The 12,570-nt window shown below is 38.5% G+C and overlaps 1 protein-coding gene across 1 annotated transcript in view; it reads right to left on the bottom strand.

Annotated features, from left to right (window-relative positions):
* Window positions 1-12,570, bottom strand: part of prex2 (phosphatidylinositol-3,4,5-trisphosphate-dependent Rac exchange factor 2) — a 101,165-nt gene that overhangs the window by 40,103 nt on the left and 48,492 nt on the right. The window contains exons 16-23 of the mRNA XM_028005291.1: window positions 12,305-12,447; window positions 11,874-11,966; window positions 9,064-9,212; window positions 8,888-8,973; window positions 7,179-7,315; window positions 3,739-3,856; window positions 2,965-3,149; window positions 178-339 (exon numbers count right to left, since the gene is read on the bottom strand). Coding sequence (XP_027861092.1) covers window positions 178-339; window positions 2,965-3,149; window positions 3,739-3,856; window positions 7,179-7,315; window positions 8,888-8,973; window positions 9,064-9,212; window positions 11,874-11,966; window positions 12,305-12,447 — 1,073 coding nt within the window. The remainder of the gene's footprint in view (window positions 1-177; window positions 340-2,964; window positions 3,150-3,738; window positions 3,857-7,178; window positions 7,316-8,887; window positions 8,974-9,063; window positions 9,213-11,873; window positions 11,967-12,304; window positions 12,448-12,570) is intronic.

Raw genomic sequence — 12,570 nt, 5'->3', positions numbered from 1 at the left:
ATAAATCTACACAGAATTTCAGACAGACATATTATTCAAACTTCCATTTCTTTTCCCCTGATGTCAGAGACGCAATGGAATAAAGTAACATGATGTTTCCTTTTAAAAATTTGTCTGCAATATCAGTGAATCTTAGGGTGTCTATTTGATTCAAATCATTATTTTGCATTGTTGTACCTTTCTGTAGTTGGTGACGCGCCGGTTGATGTGCTCCGCCCTTTCGCTGCACATCGCACTGAAGCGTACCTGCAAGTCGTCGGGTATCACGTCACAGCTGGAGCTCAACCTGCTGCACATCTGCAGCAGCATGTCGTCATTCCGCGCCAGTGCCTCCAGGATCTGCTCGCCGACGAGGGTAAACAGAGACAGCGATGATGAATTGATATGAGAAAATCATACGAATGGCGCATGAATAAAAACCCAGTCTTATTTCTCTGCAGAATTTCATGAGCAGCTAAACTGGAATGAATAAAGTTCCCACATTCCATAAATTCATGAAGATATACCCAGATTGTTCAGATCAAAAATTAGATATAAAGAAAACAGGAAAGGCGATACTTGGAGAAAAGCAGAGGTGAAAAATGCAGCTGCAGGAAGAGACTGAAGTAGAGTTACCCGCATTAAACAGAGCACCCAAATCTCCAAGGATGATACAGGATGCTGCAGCAGATGTTTGTAATAATACTAAAATTACTTTCACTTTGCAGCAATGGGAAAGGGCCTATACAATTTACTTCATGGCTTTTAATACTTTATGGTATACTATTTGGCAGGGTTGTTTTTATAATGGGTTTCTTATTTAGAAAAACGCTTTACAGTAAAGACAATATGCTACAACTGCAAATCTAGCTTCGGGCATATTCTCACATGTGATCTGAAATAATTTACTATAAGAGAGATGCCGTTCATTATACGATCTGGCAGAAAGATGCTGCAAAGGGTATTTTTCACTTCAGTAAGCATTGCATCTCCATGTCTGAGTGGACCCGCTATCCTCCGTGTGCCTTAAATCAATAATGATCATTCTGTTAACATCACTGCTGGGACATAAAAGACATGCTCTTAAACCAGGCGGGAAATGAAATAACTAAAATGCGGCTGTCGGTTTTAATTTGCAGCAAGACCTTCTGAAAAAAGCTGGTGATTTTAAGTGTGCAGAATTAGCTCACAAACATTTTTTTTATTTTTTACACAATGCAATGTTTTTCATTTAAAATCTGAGCCATTGCAATGCTCGGTTTTGTTATCAGAGCATTACAGATTAAAACTAAATGCTTAGTCATTTTTAATTCAAATCACAAAACGGTGTATCCATTTCATGCACAAAAAATAGAAAGTTTTAGTGTTCCTATTTGAATAGTTATGTTTATTTATAAACATTATCATCAAAACAAAGTCTAAATTGTTTGTTTCTCTCCTGCCCCCATTTGTTTCTGTTCATGCAAAAAGCCAATTAGGATATACAGAGGACAGAAAAATATTACACACTTTTTGGCACCTTATGGGGACAATTTATCAGGACATCACAGGGTCACAATGACAAACATGGAGCAAAGAACAGACTAAATGAGCTGTATTTGCCTTTGGTCCATTCCATTGTATTTCATACGGATTTACCTTTTTCACTCCTTTAGAAACTATTACAGGAAAACGGGACGTATTGGACCTGCATTATCCAGCGTAGCCAATTGTAAATATTCCTGATTTTATAGAGCTAGTCACAACCATTAAGGGTCAGTAAGATAAGATTTGGAACTGGCAGGATCTGGCTGCTTCCTTCCTGTTAAGTCAGACAAAAGCAGCAAGCCATGTACTTGATTTTTCTCATGGCTTCTCATAAATGATTAACTTGACTAAGGTAAGAGGAGCCCCAACACTGCAGCAAACAAATTGTAAAAAAAAAAAGAAAAAGTCAATTTGAAGGGCAAATCATTTGGAAGCCTTTTACTGCCAATTTTATATGCTTTAAAGTTTTTACATACATCTGTCCAAACTTCTTGTTTCTGTTCATCCCAATTGAGCTTATTCCCTACAGACGTTTCAGCTTTAAGCAGAACTGATTTATGGCTTCCTGCATGCATGTTCAGGCTTCAGGTTACATTTCTGGATGCAACAGCTGACTGCATAGAGCAGCATTTATTTAAGCGTTTTCCCATGCTAAAGAGCTCCTCTTGGCTTAAAAACTTCTCACGAGGCATTAAAGACCAGAAAGTTTCTGCCTCGGCTCAAAGTGGAGGATCATGATCCTTTCTCTTGAAAGGAAAGGCTTTGCAGGATGGCTTAAAGTCTCACACTTTAATCTACTGTTTTCAAAATGTTCCGGGATGTCACTTTAACAAAAACCTTCAGTGATCTACAGAAAAGTACAAAAACTGCTGACTTTGATTATTGATTTTCAAACTTCATCAGCCCTGACCAGTGATTAGCTACAGTAGGACTTTGGTACGGTTATATGCAGCATCAGCAAGGTGTTTTTAAGTTGAAGTTAGAAGAAGCCCAGTCTAGCACAGTCTAGCCTGTTCTACAAAGACTCCTTCCTCAAAAATAATGTGACATTGTCCATAATCATAAGGTAGGCAGTTATTAATGAACAGAGCAGGAAAAGAGAAGAAATATTTTGACCTGAGCCAATAATAATTGTGAAATAGAAATCAATTAATTTAATTTAATCAATAATCTATTAAATCTGATACTGGTATTGGAATTATGGCTTTAAAAAAACTGGAAATCAGAAATCCGTGCATCTTCAGTATTCTTTTTTTTACTTTAATTTTTTTACGTTTTCTGAATGTGCTGCAACTCTCCTATATTTAGATGCAGATTTAATCTTTACATACATTTTAGAAGGTTTCACAGCCTCCTCTAAAATCGAGTTTGTATTTTGCTGTGGGACTTAAATGATTTGCATGCTGACCTCTTCACAAAATGTTTTGTGAACATTCCAAAAGTAAAGTGAGCCACTACCTTAGCTGTGAGGCTGAAGAACCCCTTGGGTTCAACCATCTTCTCCAGCACGTGGCACTTGATGCCAGCAGTGCTGTCATACTCGTATACCACTCCGTACTCCAGGTGGACGTTGTCTATAGTGAGACTCACATGGTCCTTCTTCCCATCAATGATGGCGATTGTGTTGAATTTGTCCATCACTTCTATAATAGGAGAATTACACAAAAGGCAGAATTTAGTATGTTTTTTATCACACAAGCAAAACGGTACGAATTCATAAATTTTGGAATGCTCTTTAGCGATGTTGCAAGCATTGATTTCATCATCACATTCAGCAACAAAGGAGGCCTCAGACCACCAAGTCAGAGCATAATTCAAAAATAAGACACACTACTCATGGTTTTCCTCCAACTATCCCTGCAGAAAAAAAAATGATGAGTCGTTCCACTAAATTAACCAGTCCTATGCTAATGAAATGACTTAATATGGCAATAAATTTTGCTCTGCAGCAACTTGCTGAGAGGGAAATAGCTTTCCTTGTTTTACTCTCTCTTTGGGATCTATAAATTGTTGAGGGAAATTAACACTTGATGAGCCAAAGGAAGCGGCTGCTCTCAGACTAACGCAATCCAGATGAGCCTGTTTCAGAGCAGCGTCTCATTCGGTAAGAATGAGCTTAAGTGTGTCGGGGTGAACAGGCGTGTGTTACATTCACAAACACCGTGGACCACAATGTATTCTCCCAAATGGGTGATTGTAATGTGCTTTGTGAATAGGCTTGTGTGTGGTCACCTTCCACTTTGCCCTCAAAGCCGTCTCCGTTCTCGTCCAGGGTGGGTTTCTGGTTAGATTTCTGGTTTTCCTCCAGAGCGCTCTCGCTGTTATTGTAAATCCATTTAATGGTGTCTTGCTGCAAAAAATAATACGACGGTTCACCAAAGACATTCATTTCACAAACGTGAAATGAGGAAAATTGTTTTAATTGATGGATATATTATTGAATCTAACTAAGAAGTTACAAGATTATCTGCATTTCTGCACAAAAGCAATTGCAACCTTTATTCAATTTTTAATGAAATTAAAAAAGAATATCAAATTAAATAATCCATCACATAAATGTGATTATTTACCAAAACTAGTTGTAGATCTTAGTTTTAAAAAATTTAATGAACAGGGGAAAAAATATCTGACTTTTCAGCATGACAATGACTGATCAGAGCCATTCAAGAGAAAATAATCTGATTCTGGTTTTTGGCAAATTAATTTGGTGCATCTTGAAGTTTTACTTATTATTGAATGGATTAGCTCCCTTGCAAGTATACACACACCAACAAATCAAACGGTGACAAGAATTTGTCCTCTTTCAGTTTACGTTTAAAATTATTTGAAACTTTATGTGTGGACAACCAGCCCACATGGATACATCACAAACGAGTGTTTAAAATATCTTTACCATGCAGGGTGGAGGCAAAAGTGCAAATGCACCAAAAAGTGTCAATGTCACTGTGAACAGGCACTCAGTATTAGTGAGATGTCAGAGATGAAGTCCGAGGAAGCTCAGAGAAGCAAGACATTTTTTCAAGGGAAGCTGTGTTTCTGGAATATCTGCTATTAACTAAGAGAGAAAGACACTTAAAGGATAATAGGAAGACTAAAGGAATAACACATTTTCTTCTGTTTTTATCCTTTTAATCTTTAGAAAGTAAATAACATTAGTAATAACATTATTCTTCTGCACGTCCCACGCTTTCGAACTGAAAAAGGGAAGCAGGCATTCAGTGTGTTGGCCCCCACAGCGTGGAATCAGTTGCAGTCTGAACTTAAGATGTCGGAAATGATTTCACTGGACTTATTTTGAGCAGTTCTTAAAGATAGGCAACAAGATTCTATGAAACAGTGTCATTGTTTTTAAATTGTTTTATTGTTTTATACTTGTGCATATGTATTAATTGTTTTTATCTTGTAACCAGGTTGCTATGTATTGCAAATTTTTTGCTCAGGTGCCTCTTGAAAATGAGATCTAGATCTCAACGGGGTTTACCTGATTAAATAAAGCAATATATAATGTATATAAATCATGAAACATGCTCAATTTGAAAAGGTTGAAATCTTTTGTTCAACTTTAGGAAAGGCAAGGATGTACATTTTCAAGAAATTACAGCGAGCGCCTGCTGTGTTATTTATGCTACTCATGCTAACTAGCTAATTGCTAAAAAAATTATGCTAAAAAAAAAACCTAAAGTACCCACTCCACAATCATAGTCTTTCAGTTTTAAATAAGCGTTAATAGCAACTGATCTTCTAATAAAACAGGGTGACTGAAAGGCCAGAAAAAAACATTTCAAAAACATATGGAAACATGGTGCTCTGCTAGGTCGCAAAAATAAACCCATGCCAATCTAATCAAGCCATTCTAGCGTGCCTCACAGGCATGTCTTTGTCTGCGCCGGTTTTCCACACCGTTTTTTTTTTTTTTTGGCCAAGGCTACATACACACTGTGCTTGCTCTCTGGTCTTCATGTGCTTAACCCCCGCCCCCCACCGCACACAGAAATATGCAGAGGACAAGAAGGAGAAGGCGATTCCTCTGTAGCCACCGAAGATATAAACTAGATCCCCTGTTGTAGTACTTAAAATCTCCATTGTAATAACACATTATTGCTAACTCACACAATACACACACCTTTTGTCACCATTTCCCACCTTTAACAGGTGGTCTCTCCTCCTACACTAGTCTGCTTTCAACCACTCACATAAAATAAATAGATAACCCACCCTCCCGGCTGCCCTTCTTTCTCCAGTCATCTCCACATTTTTTACCTCCTCAATCGGCAGTCTACTAGTCTTTCACTATGAGCCAGCGGTCAACGTTGCTGGAGCAAACAAAACACTATTATTATTATTATTATTAAAACTACTATTACTTTGGGAGCTAAGAGGGGCTGTATGTTGTGTTTATAACTACTGCTCTTTTTTTTGCATTTCTTTCTCTCTCTGCAGCCTCACATTTTTCCCATGCTACCAATCCATTACATAACAAACAGATCAATCGGCTAGTAGTTCAAAATGTCACCACCAGCAAGCGATCATTCAAAGATAGAAAACTGTAAGTAAAACAAGAATAAAAATCAAACCCAACGACAAAAACAGACAAGAGAAGGAATGCATATTCTATTGCTACCTTCAGCTTAAGGGCAATAATTGAATGGGAAAAATAAATCCCATTTTTAAAAAGAATTGTCCTTGCCTCTTATTGCTTTGTGTTATTTAAATACACTGGTTTCCAGAGCCTTTGGAAGAGGAGCAGGCCTGCTATTTAACAAAGTGGTACAAAACCACAGGGCTCAGGAGGTAGCGGGCTGTAACAGGTGTTTTGGTGATTCGAACCCCCACTTTATCTGTTTAGAAACACTTTATCGTGACTGAGACGGATAAAGTGTTTCTGGGCAAGACAGTTCAGCCGCTTTGGGTTGAAGTGTTTGAGGTGAAGACCCGGTGGCGCCAACTGAATGGGAGCCTTGCTTTTGTCCGTCTGCCCGAGGGCTACTATGTGCTGCTAGCTCACCATAGTCAGTGTGTGAATGTGTAATTAAGTGATTATAATGTAAAGTGCTTTGGAGTCCTCAGACTTTATGAAGTACAGACTATTTAACAATGAGATAATAAGATTATTTTCATTCACAAAGCTCAATCTTTGTCCAATTATGGAGACTTGTTTTTTCCTCGAAAGACTTCCTGCACTAGTGCAAACTCATTTGCTTTGTTAGTCTCAATATTGAGAAATTAGGTCACGTGTGAGAAATGCACCTAGGTATTTCAGGCTCATAAGCTGCATTTTCTACAGAAGTTGATTTGGCGCGAGTCAATTGTATAAATTACAAAAAATGTTTCAGTAAAATGTATTTTATAGGAATTTTTAGAGATACAAACAACTGTGGCACACATGACTTAATAATAATAAATAATATTTTTAATATGGGACATTTTCTTTTTCCAATTACATAAATTAAATGTTGGACATTTTAAATATTTTCTTCGATACATGTTTTAAGTTAATTTAAGGCTGCATCGTGTTTTTCTGGCCCAACTTTATCTTTTATTTTGCTAGTTTCACTTTCTTGATCTGACACATATTATGAATGATGGCCATTGAAACGGAGAAAACTTATGCTAGATTAATTTAATCTGTACTCTATCCCCTTTCGCCTATACTACCTTCTCCTTAGTCATACCTGCGATGGTCGTCTGTATTTTCTGCACGCGGTGACATGAGCGATGACACTGGCGTGGCTCTCCTTGCTCACATTGATGCCATTTACTTTGATAATGCACTGGCCAGGGTGGAGGCCGGCGGTGGCTGCCACTGTTCCTGTTGGAGAAAGAGAAAAGAATAGAGTTTAGGTGAAGAACATTGTCCACATTCTCAACACAAAACTGCAGCAGTCGACATTCTTCGGGTTTATATTTATGTCTTTATTTCCTGTTTTAAGCATTGAAGGAGCAGTGTGAAGGAGAGTTTAGTATTCAGAGGAGGGAAGTCATTTATCTAAAGAGGTAGGCCACTCTAAGAGACATAATTTAGACTACAGGAGAACTTCAAGGTTAAAAGCACTAAGACGAAGCACATGAGAAGGTAAATATTTTCAATTGATTTCTTTTGTCTTTTGGGAGCTCAAATAGGTGGCCAGATAGGGAACACTAACATTTCTGGGTGGCACCCATTTCAGAATTATTTAGGAATTATCTAAATCAGTCATATACAGGTGGTTGAAGGCAGAGCCAGAAAGGAGAAATAGAGAAATATGGAAGACAAAAATGAAATAAATACACAAGAGAGGCATTCAGAAATAAGCTGTTTAATAAATTACTCCGACTATAAGTAATTCAAATAGTTTTCCGAATTGGTTGGAAAGACCCACACCTAAGCTCACTGAAACAACTTCCCCTTCGGTGGGAAGTTGTGACTTCGGGAAGAAGACTTTAAATTGGTTGCACCACTGCACTCAGTATAAGTTATGTTAACTTCTAATCTTCCCTCTTATTACTTCAAATCTTAAATAGTTAAAATGCATCATACTTCAACTTTTCTTTGCAACTGCTATATTGCAAACTTAAAAAAAAATGGTGAAAGCTGTGATTTTATTTATTGTACAATTGTAATTCAAAAGTAGCAAACAGTAAACAAATCAATAAAAGTATAATTTTAGTGGTTTGGATGCAGATATCCATTGCAAGCATCGCCCTAGTTTGTAGTGTCACATTACATGGGCACCAGTTTCTCTGTGACCTCCCCTAAAAGCATCAGCAAGTACAGCTCTTGGATGATACGACACAATAATCAATAGTTCTCTGCGCAACCAACATCAGGCGTGTCTCCTAATTGGTATTACCTGTTCCTGCTGACCCCAAAAACCAGGGGACAGGAGCTGTGGTGAAAAGCTGGGGGATTAAGACTCATCCTACACTTTGAGCTCGGTGCTTCTACTTCAACACACAGCAGGTTCCCAGGAAACACCATCAAGTCAACACTCACAATCCACATGCAAGTGCCTACCCTGCACTTTTCAACCCCCCTATCCCATTTAGATTGCTTTAGGAAAAAAAAAAAGATTCGATTCCCCCGAGGAGAGCCAGACAAGGCTATGGATTGTTTTTTGATTGGACCCTATTTTGTTCCACCCCTGATAGCAGCGCTTCTATATTAGGGAACAGCAGAGGGAGAGAAGGATTCGGATGAATGCAGGCCCTTTGTACACCCTACAGAGAAAATAATCCGATGAGAAAAAATGTGAATAGGTGGGTGGAAATCATTGTGACGTTTCACGCAACAGCCAAGTCATGCATTTCCCCACAGACTGAGGCAGCAGCTGCCTGCCAGCTGTGCTGCTGGTAAAAACAAATGCAACCCTTTTGCTGAGGCAGCCAGACAGATATCTCATACCTCTTCCGACAGCATGGACCACCGAAGGTCCAAATCCTCGGATCTGAAAGCCCAAACCGTCTGCGGAGTCTGGGATCTTTATCGTCCTACAGAAAGGAGAGAGACACAACCAATACTGAGATGTGCAGTCGCAAAGACGATTTTCACAGTTCAGTGCACACAGGGATCTGCCTTACTCTCTTGGCTTGGTGCTGACCAGCACCCTGAGGGGTCCCTTGCTGTTGAAACACTGCCTGAGGAGAACTTCCACTTCAGAGTATGGCCTCAGGAACACCAGGTCTCCATTGATGGCAAACAACTTCTTCCCAACTTCCAGGCCAGCCATCTAAAAATAGAGTACAATACAAAAGAAACGAGACGAAAGGAATATTTAAAGCTTTAAGTTTTATGATCGCGTCGAACAGAACTGGACAGAGTGTCTGTTTGAAACTTAAAAATACCACTATAATCCATTTATCTTTGTCATCCAGCATGCTGCTGGATTCTCCTATGAGGTTTTAATCGGCAAGGCTGAAGACTTGAAATACGCATGCACAGTTCTGCCAAACAGCTAAACCTTCGAGGATGTCTCAGTGTTTTTTTAGGAGCGGTCAAATAAAAAGGAGGCCTTACAAGTTAAAAGATGGAACTGAACAGATTTTCCCAAATACCCGTTAAACTTTTAAAAACAGACAAGATAGCAACCCCAATGATGTATTGTGCAGCGTTTCATTTTAATTCTACTAGAAAATGTTATACAGTCTAACTTATAGCTCATGGCTGTCACTAGACTTAAAAGGTCCTGATACACAGAACAGCAGCTACTGTAGAGCTCAGAAAAGATTACATGCAATCATTATGGGAATTAATGTTATTAATTACTTTTAAATACTTTTATTTAGTTATTTCTGCAACATATTCTTATTTTTCAGCCAGGGACCTTTAAAAACTTTATTTCACTTTAAATACAAGAACTGCATTCTTGGACCACACATTTTTAAGTAGCTTCAGGCATATTCCCAGTGGAGTAATAATTGTTGGGAGGTAATCTAAATTGTTTGGTCTCCTGGCACTGAATCAGCGTTTAAGCATTGTTCATAAACATTCCATAAGGTTGAGGTGGTGGAAAGGTTGTAAGCTTAAAATTAGCATGCTTTATCCATTCCCTCACTAGTTTTAGCATCACTGACCAGCTGGAACACCCAGTTTTGACTAAGTATCAACTCTCAGGCTGTTAATTTGTTGGCAGTAGTTATGTTTCCACACGACATGCAATGTGCTAGTAAATGTGGCTTCACAGCATGATGCATCTACCACCATGTTGGACAGATGATAGTTGAGTTTGTTTGGTCCTTTTGGACAACTGCAAATTCCAGAAAAATGGAAATTTTGGAGCAGATGCTTCTGTCTCGGGTTAGCACCCGTACTGTAATATAAAATGTGCTTAGCCATGGACAGTGACACTGGTTTTCAAACATTCATGTTTCTGGGTTATGATAGGCCTGAGTCTCTGCGTTTCCAAAGTTATTCCTGAACAACCTAATTTCCATTCATTTGAGGACACCAGTTTGGGTCAAATATTTAAAACAGGACAATGATCCCAAACACACACCATAGTTGTTTTTGGAATGTAGAGATAATTTTTACTAAAAGTCTCTGTAATAACTTCCTCAAAATCTGAACTCAATGGAAAGTTGAGAATGATTCTTGAAGAGTAAATATCATGCAGTTAATATTCCAGAAACATGTTCATGGCTACAAAAATATGTGGATTTTCTGTGACCTTCAATTGAACATTTTAGTCAACTACTAGTACAGTTGTATATTTCAACAAATATGTGTAATTTTGTCAACAAATTTGAACTTATGCCCCCAATTCTTGTTTTCAAAAATAATCACGACTGTTTGCTGTTTACTATATCCAACCTGGAAAAATTTCAATTAACATAAATAAAACAAAAGCCCAAAATGTATCAAATATTCATGTGTAAGATGAATATACAGAAATATCTCAACAAAATTTAATCTAGACATCTTAGTGTTTTCTTAAAACAAACAAAATGAAAGCCAATTTAATAGGACTTCTACTTCCAGTTCTTTATCATGTATGGCCTAATTCTTAAATCAAATTTGTGTAATAATTTGAATTTGTATCACAGGTTAACACAACTATGTGCTACAGAACAATACAGAGAACCAGTGGCGATTTAACCCAGGCATGTAGGTTTTCTCCTTCTGTGTCTGTGTCATGTCCAGCCAAGCATGCAAATTTCTGGAAATGCATCACAGTAGAAGTGAGCAAAGTGTTACACTGAATAAAACACATTCTTTATTTTAGAAGTTATCTGTTTTGTGTAAGACAGAGAGATCTGCTTGTTGCTACATTTTTTCAGCTCCAGCTTATTTTTTTCTCCATTTCTCTTATTTGTGGTGTTCACTCAGCTGTTTCCTTCAACAAACTTTCAATAAAAAGTGAATCCTGAAAAATGAGGAGATTTTATCTGGGAAGCAAAATCCTTTTTTGAAAAGTGAACCTCTTTGACTCCAGCCAACCGCAGACCTAGTGAAGAATCTTTTGGACAAAGCTCTGTATCTGATGCCCCAGTTATCCCGCCTGCCTTTTGTTCCTCTGTGTGTGGTGGTGTCTTTGTTTCAGTCACTGAAATTCACTCTACAGAAACTTCTATATCCAATGTTACCTCCTCCACGACACTAAACATTGACCTCTCAGTCCAGTTGCTAACTCAGCTGGCTGCACTCCATGTGTTTTCTGGCAAAAGGAACTGCATGCACAACCTCCATTGTCCCAACAACTCTCCTACATTGCCACAGCTACAGATCCTGGCCTCACCCAGGCTTTGCAGGTTCAAACGCTGCAGTACGTGATGCTGGAATCTGACTAAATAACAACAACCAGACTCCCCAGCTATTCTGTCAGGCACAAAATGTTTACAAGGTGTGGGTGTGTGTGGAGTGCTGTCTGTTTTGTCTCGTCTACACGCCTCACCTCAGCCGCAGAGCCCTTCTCCACACATTTAATGATGGGGACTCGGTTTCTTTCTTCCAGGGTAAAGCCGTAGCTTCCATCACTTGGCCTTATCTGGAAAAAACAACATGTTGTGAATGAGCAAAAGTCCAAGTCAGCAGAGCAAAACACTTTCACAGAGCACAGGCATCCATACACACACAGCAGAAGGAGAGGATACTGCTCCAGACAGATAGCAGATTTTATAGTACTTTGCTCATTCTTCTGAAAGGAATGCTAGTCTTGCTTACTGGGGTATAAAAATGTTTTTTGCAGAGTTTTTATTTTGTTTTTCTTTCTTGCCACAGCTGTGCCCTCCATAATAAATCACTGGGCCTAAGACCACGTTGTGGGCAAACTGTAGGAAGTCTTAGCATACGATACAATAGGAAGTTTAATCGAGAAGAACTCACCAAGAGAGACTTTGCGATGACATTTTCAACTATTTTCAGATCGTGCTTCAAGGGTTTGTGTTTGGTGTTGGATCCCTCCATCTCCTCATCAGCAAAGAAACGGAACAGCAAAGGTTCATCCTTAAACTCGCTCTTCTCCAACACTGAAAGATGCGACAGTGGAATCAATTAATATCAGAATATAAAACAAACATGGAACTATGTTAACTTAAAGAGTTGCCAGATTAAGATGAAATAAAAGTTTTAGTAAATCTAACAGATTGGCT

The sequence above is a fragment of the Xiphophorus couchianus genome, chromosome 21 (genome assembly GCF_001444195.1).
Source record: "Xiphophorus couchianus chromosome 21, X_couchianus-1.0, whole genome shotgun sequence".
NCBI lineage: Eukaryota > Metazoa > Chordata > Actinopteri > Cyprinodontiformes > Poeciliidae > Xiphophorus > Xiphophorus couchianus.
The sequence above is the reverse complement of the archived record's forward strand: the minus strand, read 5'-3'. Positions and strand labels throughout refer to the sequence as shown.